General features: G+C 41.8%; 1 protein-coding gene across 1 annotated transcript; it reads left to right on the forward strand.

The window, feature by feature from the left end:
- The first annotated feature begins 3,980 nt into the window (after positions 1 to 3,980).
- RNASE10 (ribonuclease A family member 10 (inactive)) lies at positions 3,981 to 4,631 on the forward strand. Its single transcript, XM_063088416.1, has one exon. The coding sequence runs from the start codon at positions 3,981 to 3,983 to the stop codon at positions 4,629 to 4,631; it is 651 nt and encodes a 216-aa protein (XP_062944486.1).
- Positions 4,632 to 17,158: the final 12,527 nt, after the last annotated feature.

The following is a 17,158-nucleotide window of genomic DNA, read 5'->3' on the forward strand; positions in this document are numbered from 1 at the left end:
GCTGGGTAAAGGTCTAGGTAAAGCTATGTGAAAATTCGTGATTGATTCAAATACTCCAAATCTTCCCTTGAAGTCATGATATAGTTGTAAATTGTGAAAAGCAAAATTACCATGTTGGAGAGATGACCCAAATAAACGCCAAAGATCTTGACATCCCAGAAATGACAGGAAAGAATTAAAGGAAATACAAGTAGGCCGGCCCGTGGCTCACTCGGGAGAGTGTGGTGCTGATAACACCAAGGCCACAGGTTCGGATCCTATATAGGGATGGCTGGTTAGCTCACTGGCTGAGCGTAGTGCTGACAACACCCAGTCAAGGGTTAAGATCCCCTTACTGGTCATCTTTTTAAAAAAAATAAAAAATAAAAAATAAAAGAAATACAAGTGGAGAATAAGAAAATGACTAGGTTTGAAATTCATGCACAGGGTCAGGCTGCTCTAAACCACAGGACAGTGGGTGGAATTCAGGAGTGGAACAATTGACTGATGAAACTAGCCAGGCTGGAGACATTTCCTGCTTTGGATGTCTGGATCTGTGTCAATGACCAAATAGCCATACTTCATAGTGTTTGTGGGAGCAGAAAGGAGAACTGGCTGAGTGTGTTTATTCAGTGCGGGGTGGGGGAAACTGTAGAGGAGGTGTGTAGGAAGTAAGTCTGTATTTAAGAGCATGTAGTCCACCAGGAGATAACCATTTTTCTGAAGAGCAGCATTCAGGTCATTGCTCACAGAGAAGTAAACCCTGGGAGGAAAGAACGTGGGGAAAGGGAGGACACCAGAATCTTTGAACCTACATAGCTGTGTAGGTAAGTCACAGTGGTGTTGGGTGCCCCAGACAACAACATGGAAGTTCTCTCTCTTTTGTAAAATTTAAAAATTTTTCTTTGAAATATTTTGAATGTTACAGAAAAGTTGCAATAATAATATAAGGAACTCCTGAACACTCATTATGCAAATAAATTATTTAAGAATTTTCCCCACATTTATCATTTTCTCTCTATAAACAAACACATGCACAGAGGCAATACCTATATTTTAAACCATTGAGAGTAGCTTGTATACGTTGTGCTCCTTTGCTTCTTAATGTTTCAGTGTATATTTCCAAAAAACATGGATATTCCCTTAAATCTACTCCATAGACTATATTCTAATTTTATCAATTATCTCAATCCTGTTATTTATAGCAATTTTTTTTCTGGCCTCTCTTTGATAAGGGGTTGAGAGTGGCCTAGCAGGACAAGGATGCTTATGCCCTCATTAGGATTTTTTAAAAAATTTTAATTAATTAATTAATTAATTATTAAAATTTGTTCTATTTATTGAATCAAAATCGATTATACATATTTTGGGGGTTGAACATTGAGATATGTTGATTAAATCAATATTACTAGCATATATATTGTTACAAATCGTAATTATTCTTTATGCCCCTTGTCCAATCTCTCCCCTTCCCCCATTCTCTCCCCCTCCCCCCTCTAATTGCCCTAGATTTCTTCTCTTCTGAAAGAATAATGGTTACTCTGTTAACTTGTTGCCTAGATGATCTGTCCAATGCTGAGAGATGTGATCAGGTCCTCCAATATTATCATAGAGCAGATGCTTTGTCACTCTGAAATGGGTTTTGTGGAAAGAGACATCCTCTTCTTTTCTTTGTCTCTGCTGGTGACTCTTCTTTTGTGAATGCACTCCAGTGGTTGGCGGACCATCTGCATGGTGGCTGTGGCATCTAGCCGCTTTTGCAGCGGCCATGGTTATTGTGGTGACTATGGTGGGCCACCCACGCGGAGGTGCTATTTTCGGCATGCTCCTTGGCACTGGCAGTATGCCGGGTTGTGGGGTGTGTTTGGTCCCCGTCTCCATGCCTCTGGTCCCTGGGCTGGCTCCAAGGCACTGGCGGCATGTGCCTGGTTGTGGGAGAGGGGTCCAGTCCCCTTCTCCATGTCCTGGGTCCCTGGTGGGCCCCGAGGTACTGGCACAGTGTGCCTGGTTGTGGGAGGAGGGTCTGGTCCCCTTCTTCATAACTCAGGTACCCAGGTGGGCCCCGAGGTGCTGGCATTTTGTGCCTGGTGTGGGAGGAGGATCCAGTCCCTTTCTGCATGCCTCTGGCATGGTGGCCCTGGTTGTGGGAGAGAAGTCCAGTTCCCTTCTCCATGCCTTGGTCCCCCAGGCCCCAAGGTGCTGGCGTGGTGTGCCTGGTCGTGGGAGGGGGGTCCAGTCCCCTTCTCCATGCCTCGGGTCCCCATGCTGGCCCCAAGGCACTGGTACAGTTTGCTGGGACGTGGGAGTGGGGTCCACTCCCCAGACCAAGCCTCCAGTTCCCAGGCAGGCCCCCAGGTGCTGGTGGTATGCCTGGGCCAGAACTAATTTTTTGTCCTTTGCTTCTAACACGGGAGAACTTCCTGTGGGAACCAGTACTTGAGCTGTGTGGTTGTTTAAATTGCTACTTTGCGCCTGTTTCCCTAGGGAAGGCTTTTTGTGCAGCTCAGGGTTTAATGGTTGACCTTATAGGTACTTCCAGCTCTCCAGAGACCCAGTGGATCTGTGTTCTGTAGAAACTCTGATCTGGGCCTGAGTTTTTTCATCAAACTGCACCCCATGCAATTCTGCATTCCTGACCAGTCTCCTCTGAATGTCCTGTGCTGATTGGGGGGTAGGTCGGTTGTCCTTGCTGTGACCCAGTGTTCCCCTGGTGGGCATGTCTCCCCGACTGCCCGTGCTGCAAACACTTCCCATGGGACAGGCTCTGTGCTCGTCCCTTGCAATGACTCACTGGCCTCTGAGTGGCTCCCTTTTTTCAGTTCTGGCTCCTCACTCCTGCATGGGTCCACGTGAACCCTATCAGTGGTCTTGCTGTCCTCAAGGCCGCCAAGGCCCTCTTCTCTCCTGCTGCCTCCAAGTAACTCCATCTGAAGGGCACAGCTGTGGCTTCTGCTGGCTCCTGCTCCATGTGCTCATCAGCTCGAGCCTTAAAGCAGCTGCGGCCCGAAATGCTCAGAGCACCTTTTTCTTTCTCTCATCGTAGTCTCTCCTGCCTTCATGAACTCCGTAGGTCTCTCCTCCTCTTCCCCTGAGCTCCAGCTGCCCCGGCTTGGCTGATGTTACATTTTTATAGTTGTAAATTTGGTTGATTTGTGGGAGAGAGTGACGCTGGGGACTGTCTATTCTGCCATCTTGATTGGATCTCCCTCTCATTAGGATCTTTAGTATTAGGGGAACCCCAGCAGGTCATTTGTTTGGTTTTCTTTGGTTTCATTTTTTTATTTCAGTTCGTCCCTAAGAGTAAAAACCTAATCAGCAGGAAAACTCAGACTCTAGGAGGTCTTTAATAGTAGAAGAAATCTGGCACGATGAGATGTAGCTTTATCAGGAGCCTGAGACATGAAATTGGACATCTTTCCTCCATCTTCAGCTTAGGACTGAGAATGGACTATGGTATTCTTATTTACTTGTTTATTTTTGCTCTCTTTTGGGGTGGCTAAGTAGCAAGGAGAGTAATAGATACTTGAATGAGAAAAAGTAAATTTGGGATTAAAATAGAGAGATGGTCTCTTATAATAACTTTACTCCTTTATTGTGAGTAAGTCTTTCTACAAGAGTTTCTCTAAAGGAAAGTGTGATACTGGACTCACTTGTCTTCTCAACCATTCTCTTTGGTTATTTGGAACTAATTTCTGTTTAAGAATCAACTGGTGCCACCTTTCCTCGCTAATTCTCCATATGTAAACCAGTTGTAGAACTGCTTCCCCTGGTTATCTTCCCACTCTTCAGGATCCACACCTTATTACCCAGCAACAAGCAATGTAGTTAGAAGGGACAGGCAAAATAGGAAAAGAAAAAGGATAAGTTCCTTGAAGAGAGTGCAGTAATGTGGCTAAGAAAGAGGAGACTATGATGTAGGACTTGGGGAAGCTGTGTCTCTACTGAAGCCAATTTTCATCTCAAAGTCATGCCTTCCATTTCCCTTCTCCTCTCCAGGCAAAATGAAGCTGAACCTGGTGCAGATCTTTTTCATGCTGCTGCTGCTGCTGCTGGGCCTGGGTCTGGGTCTGGGTCTGGGTCTTCACATGGCTGCAGCAGTCCTGGAGGAGAGTGATCAGCCACTGAATGAATTTTGGTCCAGTGACTCACAAGACAAAGCTGAGGCCACTGTACAGGGACAGGGCAGCCGAACCACAGAAGCCCTGGTGCTTAGCAACAGAGGAGTGGTGCAACCTGGCTGGCCAGAAGAGACTGTCCCCAGTGAAGATGAGGTTGGAGGAAGCAAGATGCTAAGAGCTGAGGCTCTCTTTCCGAGCAGCAAAGACTACCTTAGGATTGAAATGACGGGCAGGGAATGCAATACCATGATGGCACACAAGATGAAGAAGCACAATGTCAGTTGCACACCCCACTACACATTCATCCATGAGGATCTGGAAACGGTCCAAGCTGTTTGTAACAGTCCCGTTGTTGCCTGTGAGCTCAAGGGGGGCAAATGCCACAAAAGCCCCCGTCCTTTTGATTTGACATTCTGCAAGTTGTCCAAACCAGGCCAAGTCACTCCCAACTGCAATTACCTAACCTTTATTGTGGAAAAGTTCATTGCTATAACCTGCAATGACATGAAGTTCCAGTTAACACCTGGACAATGAAGCACATCATCCTCTTCTTTCTCTTCTCCTTCTCTCTCCTCTTCTTCCTTTTCCATTTCCTCCTTCTCATATTGCTCTCCTCTTATGTACTCTGCAAAGAAGCTTCTGGGAAGAGAGGATGGTCTATTCTTCACCATTGTCTCCTGAAAATACAATTCTTCTTTGGCCTAGGAGTCACCCAACTTGCATTTTGTTCCTGGAAGTAGAGTTGGCAGAATAGGGTAATGATGCCTAGTTTCGCTAGGTTCTCTGTCTACTCATCTTTCTCCTGCCCTAGAAAGTGATAAGTGAGGAGCTGCTCCAGTCCCTCCCTCAGTACTGACCATCATTCTGTTCCCTTCTCAGAACTGGCTGTTGGGTATGGACTGAAAGGGTTTCATGCATCCTTTACTCACGCCCTTCCCTGCTACCCACCCTGAGCCTCTCCAGCTTTCACATCAGACTCCTGGGCTTTGCACTACTGCACCTCTCTGCTGTGGATGCAATTAAAATGGTTCTGTGACTGCACCTGGAGAATGATGTGGATCAGATTTCTTTTCCTGAGTGGAAAAATACAGGGTTAAGGTTTAAGATCTGCTGATGAGGTGGTGTGTTGGTGTAGACCAAGGTCGAACATGCACTGGGGCAAGAACGGCACCTTTTTTCTTGATCCTCTTTACCCATTTCCCTTTTCTCCCATCTTTTACTACCTGCCTCTTTGTTTTGCTTCTTTTTTTCCTGTGTTTCTTCTGTTTTCCTCTTACTCCTTTTTTTTGTGGGGAGGTCTCCCTCCCTTCTCTTTCTCTGGACCTTTTAGAGATTCAGTCATGCAATACTTGTCACTTGTGCTGTGCTAGATAAGCTGATGTGGGTCCCATATTCAGAGTCTGGCACAGGGTGCTGGAGGGAGGGTAGGTCAAGAGCATGAGAAAGAGAGAGCCATTTTTACAAATTAGGTCTAGAAAGTAGAATAAGTGCTCACACTAGGTGCTCAATAGATGTGGAATGAATGGGATGGAAGGGAGTCTTATTCTCACCCAGCACCTTTTCCTCTTTCTTGCTCTGAAGAACAAGGTAGTTAGTGAAAGAATAATTTCAGCAGAGAAGATATTGGATCTACTCAAGAAGGGAAAAATCTGTGGGTTTGAATGAATAGAGAATGCAAGTGGCAACCCTCAGTCCATTTTCTCCAAATTCTGTTATATTAAGATTTAGTGTAACTAGACATGCATGGGGGCAGGGGGAAATCTGAGAAAATGGCTGTAAGGATTTTGAGACTTCCTCCTTTTAGAGTTTTTCTCTACTTCACTCTCCTAGACTGTAACATATCCAAGAGTCAGGGACGTAAATACATGGGAGACTGGAGGAAAGAAAGGTTTGGTTTACTCTGATGTGGCTTTTACTTTCTTATTGTTTCTTCATTTGTTTCCCAATTTCCTTTAATCTTCCTGTTCTTGCAGGAAGGCAACCACTCGCACGTGTTGTCTCTAGTGTCCTCCCACACTCCTCTGATTCAACATGTCTCTTTATGCCTCTGGCTCATGTCTCCTGTCAATGACCCGTTAGGAACGAACAGTGTTGTCAGACAGGAAGTGTGCTGGCATCTGTGGGCTGCCCTGATGTTTTAGAGGAGGGTGGAGGAGTGACAGGAGCTGATGACCCAGCCAAGGCAGGTTCCTACTCTTCCTGGTGGGGAATCGCTTTCTTGGGAAACAATCAATGATCTAAGGTAAGGGAGAAAATGATGAATGGAGTAGGAAGACAGGAAGAAGAGTAGGTATTAGAGAAAATCAGCCATGTTAAGAATTTGTCCGATAGGTAAACCAGGGGCATTAGGATTGGGAATGAAATGTCAAAGGATTCCAAGTCTGACTTCTTCTTAACTAAAAGCCAAAGGGTCCATTGTATGGGGTGAACTATTAAGAACCAGGAATCAGCCAGGGACTGAAGCATGTATTCTCTCATCACCGGTGTGGCTATGTCCTCTAATAGGTTCCCACCAGCTTCTCTCCCTAAGAGTTCCCACACTGTTCTATGAGTTCTGCTCTCTTCGCCTGGTCTCCACTTCGGACAAAATTCTGAGCAAGGAGACTCTCAGGAATGCAATTTAAAAATACTCTACAGGTTCCTAGTGGTTCAAGCAGGAAAATACAGCTTCCATGGCTGAGTAACTTGGTGACAAGGCTTTGTGGACACCTTGCCTCCCAGGGACAGAAAATTAACTCATTATAGCCCAAATTCCACTTCATTCACAAAATTTTCACCAATTCTTTTAACTCCAACGTAACTTCCTCTTTACACTTCCAGATATGTGCTTTAGCCCATTTAACAGTTCCCTAGTCCCTTATCCATAACTCCTAACCCCTAGAGCTCTAAATCTAAAACTCATTTAGATTTGAAACCTGACTAAATTAACTGTGTGAGGCTATGTATACTATGTGACTTTTACATATTTCACTGCAGAAATATCAGTGTGTTTGATTATGTGTATGCCTCAGAGAGACTCTTCTAGGAGTATTTTAGTAACATTTGACACACACACACACACACACACACACTAGGAGTATTTTAGTAACATTTGACACACACACACACACTAGGAGTATTTTACTAACATTTGACACACACACACACACACACACACACACACACTAGGAGTATTTTAGTAACATTTGACACACACACACACACACACACAATCAATTGCTTTCTAAAATCTGAAGAATTCTAAGTTTCAAAATTCACTGGCCCCAAAAGTTTTAGGTAAGGGATTGTGGACCTATAGATATGAGAGTACTTCAAAATGTTCATGGAAAAATAGAATTAAAAGATAATAGAAATCTTTCCATGAACTCTTTGAAGATCTCTCATGCTATTTAATTAGCCCTTAATTAATTTGAGTATAACATATATGATCCTAGTTAGGTCATAAGCACCTTTGTGGAAGCAACTGCTGTATTACAAATTTCTTCTCAATGATTTCCCACTTATTAATTATCCAGAACCTTCTCAGAAATTATAATAATTATAGCAATTGCAATGAAACAGAATCATTTATGAGGGGCAAGAACTTTTATGACTCCTGTCAAATACTACAGTCAAGTAAAAAGAGCTGAGTAGCCTAATTCATGTTTCAGAGGGCTCGATATGAATTACTTTCTTTCCAAGACAAGCACGAGGAAAAGTATCACTATATGCCAGGCACTCTACTAGATGCTGCCATATGTTTGGTTTTATTTAATCCCAATAAAGGAATGGATTATATCAGCTCCATTTAACAGAGAACGCATAACAGGCTCAGAGAGGCCAACTTGCCTTGCCCAAGTCACCCACCTCACAGAAGGCTGCTCTGTGATGTGAACAGGGCCTGCGGCCCTTCCCTCCACTTGCCGCTTACCATCTTGAGGACCCATTCAGTATGCTCACCTGTGCCTCTAAAGGGCAAGATTCAACTCTAAGTAGAGTTTAGGGCCTGGATTCTGGATTCTTTGGCTTTGTACTAGACAAAAAGCATTTATTGTGCTAAGCACATATGTACCGGGTATTGTAGGCAAATGAGAGCGCGAGAGCCGGCAAGAGAGGAGCAGGAGAGATCCTGCAGAGTCTGGGGCCTCCTTGCAGGACATGAACACAGGGCCAGAGTGTGACTGACACTCTGGACAATTATGCACACTTCTCAGTATGATATTCACAATTAAAAAAACAAACAAACACAACCAACTAAACCATAATAAATGTGTAAGAAAGTTCAAGAAAATTTGGATTTTTACCAGGATGTCTACTTTAATCCTTTAAAGAAGATGAAATATAAATTTTTTTCAAAATCAATCTCTTTCTCTCACTGATCTCATTATTGTGCTTTCTCTCTCTTTTTGGCCCTTGCTGTGCTAGTGTCCTCACTTTGCCTGTTGAGCAATGTGGCACAGAACATGATAAAAGTGGCTGGGAGGGAAGCACCAAGGCTATAGATGACTCCCCTTCTATCTGCAAGACACTCAAATATTGTCCTGAAAATGCTCTAAGTTTTTCTCAACCTTGGATGCTTATTAGGATTACCTTGGGAAGCTTTGAAAATACAATAAATATAATTCCAGTGATACTGATTTGCTTAGTCTCAGTTGGAGCTTGGGCTCAGGTGAGGTCCAGGCATCTTGGGGCCTACATTACTATCCTTGTGGTGAATGTTGAAACAGAGACCGTAATATAGTACTCCATGGAGACAATAACAATTGCAACCGAGGGACCAGAAGCGACCATTCACTAAGCTAGTGGAGACCTAGAGCCAAAGTCCAACAGATATTTATTATGAAAGCTGTGAGAAAAGTAAGCGGACAGGGATAAAGGTAGGGAGCCCCGGGGCAGAGCCTCCTGAGATCTTATTTGAATAGACTGTACTGCATACTCCCTTGAGTTCAAGGACGCAGCAGTTTCCAACAGTTGCTGTTATCATCTTGAGAAACACTGTGTGCAGCACTTCCCACATGGTACTGGTGCCATGTGTCTCTTCTGGCTGTAGCCAGAGGTCATGGCCGTCCTCTAAGCAGAACATATCACAACATGTTAACCCTCTTTACCTCCTATGGCAGTTTTTTGTTTGTTTGTTTGTTTGTTTGTTTGTTTTTGGGGTTTTTTTGAGAATTGGTGTGTCAAAGACTGTTAACAAAGACGTTGAAATTATTTGGGAGATGCTGGGTTATGCAGAGTTAAATGTTTCTTTTCTACAGATCTTACAACCTTTAATATTAATATGCTACTGTGGATTGATTGAATTGTGTCCCCAAAGTTCATATATTAGAAGCTTAATTCCCACTGTTTCTGTTGAGGGTAGGAAATCCTATTATGAAAATTGAAAGGTGAGACCTTGAAGAGGTGATTAGATTGCAGGACCATGCCACAGTGAATGGATTAATAATAGTGGTCAGGGGTGTGGTTTGAGGACTTTAAGAGAAGAGCACATGAGTGACAAAAGGCTACATATCATATAAATCCATTTAGGTGAAGAATAGGCAAATTCATAGAAACAAAATAGATTAGTGGTTTCCTAGGATTTGGTGGGGGCAGAAGGGAGAATATGGGGAGGAACTGCTAATGAATATGGGGTTTCCTTTTGGGAGAGGGAAATGTTTTAGAATTAGGTAGTAGTAACAGTGGACAACTCCGAATATACTCAAAACAACCGAATTATACACTTTAAAAGGGTGAAACTTATGATATGCAAATTATATCTCAGTTAATAAAAAACCTATGCAACAGCAACAGCAAAAAAGAGCACATGAGAGTTTAGTCTTTCTGCTCCACCATTTTCTGCCATGTGAGATCCCAGGTCACTATCACCACCACCAAGGCCCTTACCAAATGTGCTCAGTGTGTTCTCTGGACTTTGGATTTCTGAGCCTCTAAAACTGTAAGCAATAAATTTTGTTTTCTTACAAATCACCCAGTTCTGTGTACTTTGTTATAAGCAACAGAAATGGACTAATACAGATAATTGGTACCAAAGAAGTGGGGTGTTCCATGTAACAAATACTTGAAAATGTGGAAGCAGTTTTGGAACTGGGTGTTGAGGAGAGGCTAGAGGAATTTGGAGGAGCAGGCTAGAAAAAGCCTAGATGCTCTGAAAGTTTGAAAGATAAGAAAACCAGGGAAATTTTGGAATGTTTTACAGACTGTTTAAATGGTGATGACCAGAAACATGGACTGTAAAGACCATTCTAAGGAGGTCTCAGACAAATATAAGAAGGAATTTATTGGAAATTGAGGCAAAGATCAACCTTGCTATGAATCGACAAGGAACTTGTCTGCATTGTGTCCATGCTGAGTACTTTGTGGAAGTTGGAATTTAAGAGTTGTGAAACAGGGTATTCGGTGGAAGAAATTTCTTTTTCTTTCTTTTTTTTTTTTTTTAAGATAACTGGTAAGGGGATCTTAACCCATGGCCTTGGTGTTATCAGCACCATGCTCTCCCAAGTGAGCTAACTGGCCATCCCTATATAGGGATCTGAACCCGTGGCCTTGGTGTTATCAGCACCACAGTCTCCCAAGTGAGCCATGGGCTGGCCCTGAAATTTCTTTTTTTAAAATTTAATTTAATTTAATTTAATTTAATTTTATTAATATATATTTTTTACATTCTATGATGTCGCGGAGCAGTTGGGAGGGAAGGGGAGAGGGGAAAGAGGCAAGACGTGATAGAAGAAGGAGGAAGAAAGAGGGACAGAATTGAGGCCTTTGGCACCTGCCACATCCCCACAGGGGAGACCAGTGGGCTTCCAGCAGTGGCTTGGTCATTGATGGGCTGGGTGCAGATGTCAAGAGGGTTTGGCAAAAGCTCTTGCCTCCCACCTCCCCACTCAGGAACCTGGGGCCCTTCCTGCAGCCACTCGGTGGTATTTACTGGGCTGGTTGCTCGTGTTGGGGGGGGGGTGTGATCGAGATCTGAGGCCCCCCCCACTGCCCCAGCTTGGTAGAGCCCAGGGTACTGCCTGTGGTGGCTCAATGGTAATCACCAGGGTGGTTGTGCTTGTCAGGAGGGTGTGGCCAAGGCCCTTGGCCCCCACCCTCAGGACTGGTTGTGGGTGTCGGGCATTGCTGAGGCCCCTGGTCAGACATTTGCCTCTCTACCACTGAATACTTCAATTAATTTCATAGGATAAGGACAGTTGCTTAAATATACACAGTTATCAAAATCAGGAAATTAACTTTGTGATAATATTGTCTAATCTAAAGACCTTAATTACAATTCATGCACTGTTCCAGTAATGTTATTTATTTTTAATTTTCCAAATGTCCCTGCTGGCAATTACCAGTGCAATTGATTTTTTCATTGAGGTAAAATTCACATAGCATACTATTAACATTTTAAAGTGTACAATTCAATGGCATTTACTACATTCACAATATTATGCAACTACCATCTCTATATAGATCCAAAGCATGTCACATCACTAAAGAAAACCCCAAATCCATTAAGCAGTCACTCCTTATTCTTCCCTCTCCTCACCTCCTGACAAATATCAATCTGCTTTTTATCTCTATGGATTTACCTATTCTGGATATTTCATATAAATGAAATCCTATAATATCGACATTTAGTGTCCAGCTTCTTTCACTTAGCATAATGTTTTTGAGTTCCATTCACACTGTGGCATGTATCAGTACTTCCATAGTTTCTATAGCTGAATAATATTCCATCATATGTATATGCCATAATGTATTTATTCATCAACGAAAAGCTAGGAAACTAGTAAGTGTTGGCAAGGATGTGGAGAAATTGGAAACCTCCTACATTGCAGGTGGGAATGTAAAATGGTACAGCTGTTGGGGAAAGCAGTTTGGTGGTTCCTCAAAAAGTTAAACATAGACATACCATATACAAACCAATTTCACTCATAGATATATACACAAAGGATTGAAAATAGGCACTCAAACAAATACTTGTACACAAATGTTTATAATGGCACTATTCACAATAGCCAGAAGGTGGCAACAATATAAACTATCCATCAAGGGACGAATGGATAAACAAATCATGGTAACATAGCATCAAAAATATTACATACCTAGGAATGTATCTAACAAATGATGTACAAGAACTCTATGGAGAAAATTATAAAAATTTATTAAGAGGTATTAAAGAATGTCTAAATACATGGATACACTGTGTTCAAGGATTGGTATATTCAATATTATAAAGCTGTCAGTTCTTCCCAAATTGATTTATATATTCAATATAATTCTAATCAATATCTCAATGTTTTTTTTTTTTTTTTTTCTGTAGCAAGGGGCAAATTGACTGGGTATTTTAAAAATGTGTATGGAAGTGCCAAGAGTTAAGAATAGACAAAACACACTTGAGTAACAACAAGGCAAGATGATTTGCCTCCCATATACGTTTTCTTAATCAAGTTGTAGGCGTTATTGTAGTGTGCTATTGTTACAGAGTTAACAAATAATCAATGAAGCAGAATACAAAGCCTAGAAATAGACCCACACAGCTTTCAATGTTTGATAAATGATAGAGATTCCTATGCGGAAGGGTAGGACTTTTCAATAAATGTTACAGAGATAATTGAATATTTATAAACAAGAAAGAAATTGAAACCCTACCTCACACCATACACTATTATCTATTTAGTTTGATTAAATACCTCAAGAAGAAAGCATTTGAAGTTAATATGCAGAGAGAGAGGATTTCTTAACAAGATACAAATGTCTTAAGCATAATGGAAAAGATTGGTAAGTGTGATCATATAAACATTAATGTTTTTTCTTCATCACGTTCTTTGACCCAGTGTTCTGTGTTATTTTACGTGATGATCAGTCAGGTGGGGCACAAGAGGACACACAGGAGAGGCTCTGAAAAACAAAGTTTATTATACTCACAGCTCCTAGAGACAGGGTCAGCCCATGCCTCACAGGGTCATGAGGGAGGGGGATGCTAGGATTTGGTCAGGAGGCAGAAGAGAGAAGCAAAGGGAGAGCATAGGCGACATTTATTGAATTTCTTGAAACTTGCCTTGAAAGACAAGGCAGGGCAGAATAAATAGTTTATTTTTTTATTTTATTTTTATTTTTATTTTTATTTTTTTGACTTTTAACTTAGCATATTTATTACTTAGAATAAATAGTTTAGAGTTGGCTAGTTTGAATAATTTTATTACCTAGAATAAATAGTTTAGAGTTGGCTAGTTTGAATAATTTTGGCAGGCTCTAAACTCTAGGGATAGTCCTTAGTAGCCTGGTACCTGGCCCTGGGATGACTAAGGCAGGGGAATATTGCCTCCTGCATGTATGGGCCAGATACAGGAGGTGTGCTATGGATTGATTAGCTTGCACATCAAAGTCAGGCTCCCAGTTGAGCCTTTTGCTGTCTTTAATAATTGAATAGCTGCCCAGGAGAGGTAGTCTCTTCCCCAACCAGAAAGATTTTTTAAGATGTCAAAACATAATATACAGAAAAATATATATATTTCTGGATATATGGCATAGGTAAACCCTTTTAAAAATGCACCTGGGGATATTTAAAAATGCACCTGAAGAATTTTCTTAGCAGTATCGTTCATGATAATTTCAAACTAGAAGCAATAGGATTGTCTGTCAACAGTAGAATGGATAAGTAAGCAGTGGTATGTTCACACAAAGAAGTACTATACAGCAGTGAAAAAGAAACTACAGCTGCTGGCTTCATGTATACTGCACATGACAAATATAATATTGAGGGAAAAAGATACATGGAAAAGCAAGTATAGACATAGAGTTTACTTCTATAAAGTTCAAACCCAGGACAAACTGTGTTCCTTCTTTCCCTTCAGTCTGTAGGAGGAGCTGTTTCTTCACTTACATGGATTTATGGATTGAGGTAAATGCAACCACTTATACTCAATTCAACTCCCGATCACTGTGGAGTGTGTTATCCATCTGGTACAAAAATAAATCATTTTGTCTTTTTCAGGAGAAGCATAATTTCCTCTGCTACTAAAAAAAATAGTCCTGAGTGTCCTCGTAGAGAAGGATATGATATAAACACATAAAAATTAGCATGTTGAATTTCATTTCACGTTTTAAAATATAAGTGGACAGCATAACCCCAAAAAAGCAATGGAATAAAAGCAACTGTATTCATTTCCTATTGCTACCTTAACAAACTACTAAAAATTGGTGGCTAAACGCAACACAAATTGTTCTTTTATAGTTCTGGAGGCCAGAAGTCTGAAATCAGTTTTGCTGGATTGAAACCTGGTATAGACAGGGTGCTGCTCCCTCTGGAGTCTTTAGGGGAGAATCTGTTCCTTTCTCTTTTTCCAGCTTCTAGAGCTGCATTCCTTGCAATTCTTCACTCATAGCCCTCTTCTCCCTCTTCAAAGCCAGTAGCAGAGCATATTTCCCCCCTGACTTTACCTCCTTCTGCTTCTATCACATGGCCTTCTACTTTTCTGTCTGTAGTCAAATCTCCATTTCCCTTTTATAAGGATATTTGTGATTACATTTAGGGTTCACTTGAATAATCCAGAATCATCTCTCCATCTCAAGATCCTTAACTCATCACATCTGGAAAGAACTTTTTCGCATGTAATATAAGACATTCAAAGGTTTCAGGGCTGAGGACCTATAAATCTTTCAAGGTCATTAATCAGCCTACTACAGCTATTTTATCCCAAATCATTCTTATTTTATAGATAAATCTCTTTATGATCTACAAAGCCAGGAGTATAATATGGAAAGCAAATCCCCTCCATTGTTTCCATCCTGATATCCAAGAGTTCCAACGTGGAGAGATCGTGTGTTGGTCCTGCCCTTTGGCCTATCCTGACTGCACAGGAAGTAAAGCAGGAATCAATCAGGACTCTTTTGGTTGCAAATTGCAGAAATGCAACCTGAACTAGCTTAGGAAAATCGAGAAATATTGGCTCTTGTAACCGAGTCACAAGTAATGCAGGGTTTCTTCTTAGTACTGTAAATGACAGCATCCACTGGAGCTATGCTGTTTGAGTAGAGAGTGGGGCAGCTCCCCAAAAGAAGAGAAGGCTGCTCCAAGGGGAAAGGAAGATCCCTGGGCAGACAGAACCATACAGGTCAACTTTAGTTTGTCTCCAAGTTGCCGAGCACATGTACACACATTTATACACACACACACACACACACACACACACACACACACACACACACACACACACACACACACACCCTTACATAACCACATTTATACGCACACACACACACACACACACACACCCTTACATAACCATCTTTATTAAGATACACATAATTTTTTTAGATTTTCCATCAAGCATAATACAATTATCTGTAATTCAATCACAAATACACATGTACTATCCTCAGTGGGAGAAAACTCAAAGTATTCACAATAGTAAAGTCTCTGTAGTTTTATATTGCTGTTTTAATAAATTATCAGAATTTAAAACAACGCAAATTTATGATGTTACAATTCCGGAGGTCAAAAGTCCAAAATGAGTTTCATTAGCAGAATCCCAGATGTCAGCAGAACTGCATTCCTTCTGGGGCCACTAGGGAAAATCCATTTCCTTGCCTTTTCCAGCTTCTAGAGGCCACATCCATTCTTTGGCTGTGGCCCTTTTTAGCATCTTCACAGCACATCTCTCCAGCCTCTGCTTTCATCATCATATCTTCTCACGTCCTCTGCTTCTGTCATTACATCACCTTCACCTGCCTTTCCCTAGGAAGTACTTTTGTGATTACAGTGGACTCGCCCAGATTCTCCAGGATAATCTCCCAGCCTCAGGACCCTTACCTTAATCAGATCTGCAAACCCCCTTCACCATGGAAGGTAACATATTCACAGGTTCTGGTGAGTGGGGTGTGGATACTTTGGGGGCCACTATTCAGCCTGCTATAGTCTCCTTATAATTTACACATCATGTGGTGTCATATAATATACTTTAATATACCTATAGCAAAAGTGTATATTAAACATGCTTTAGAATCACTGTCTTTGCAGACAGACCACTACAGTGATACAGTTTGGGAGCAAATCTTCTCTTCTGCTCCAACCAGCTCAATACATCCAGGTCTGTGTGAGCTTTGCTATGACATCATTTCTTTGATGCCACTAATGCTTTATCATTTGCTCCAGAGCTGGAGAAACCATAACATGCTTTCATAGGAAGTGCTGTTTAGAACCACATACGATTAGATTATAAATGTATGCATGTGTACAGATAAGGAAAGACAAAGAGAAGAATTGAAGAAGAAAGAACTATATGCAGGGACAGGAATGTGCAGGGATATATTACATCCATCTGAGGCAGGGACTTTATAATCTCTGCCAACATAGCCAGGCAGCTGGAAAGAGCTACCTGTGGACCCAACTTCCTGCCTCTCTTCACCTTCCACTGCCTGATGAGGTAGGTATTGTCAACCCTTTTTTACAGATACAGAAACTGAGACACAAAGAGAAGAAGTAATTGTCCTAGGGTTACACAACTAGTAAAAGCTATAGCAGAAAAACTAGGACTCTCCATATGTTCCTTAAACAAGGTCCTATACACCAGGAAATGTACAAGTGGCTTCTTTAAGGCCAGCAGTTGACTTAGTTGAGGCAGTTGCAGTGTGCGGCTCTCTCTGGCCATTGTCCAGAGTAGCTGTTCAGAGTGTAAAGTCGTAAGATGTCTCAGGGCACACCTCCACATGATGAGAAAAATCTCCCCTGGTGTTCTCAAAGAGCCTGTTTCTCAGATCTCCAATCCTGGTGCGTGTGCTGATCTGTGGTTTCTCTGAGTGAGCATTAAGGCCGGTGGGGGTTATCCCGAACCTTCTTTTTGTAGCCCTCTGCATATTTAAGTGAAAAACTTGGATGATAGGTGCAATTCAGATGCTCTTTAGGGCCTCCCGGGACACTCTTATCTTAGTAAGTTTGGCTTGGATTTTTATTACTCTCCTTAAAGAAACCCAAAGCCCTTCTTCAATATTTGTGCAAGTTTCTGGTGAGGCTTTTGTTCTCATGATCTCTGCTTTTGAGATACTGCTTTTGCATGGGATGCCTCATGTTGACCCATTCCTGCAACCCAGCT

The sequence above is a fragment of the Cynocephalus volans genome, chromosome 3 (assembly GCF_027409185.1).
Source record: "Cynocephalus volans isolate mCynVol1 chromosome 3, mCynVol1.pri, whole genome shotgun sequence".
Lineage (NCBI taxonomy): Eukaryota > Metazoa > Chordata > Mammalia > Dermoptera > Cynocephalidae > Cynocephalus > Cynocephalus volans.

Bases quoted from the DNA above. Each gene is read 5' to 3' on its own strand.
- RNASE10 (XM_063088416.1), top strand. From the start codon at position 3,981: ATGAAGCTGAACCTGGTGCAGATCTTTTTCATGCTGCTGCTGCTGCTG.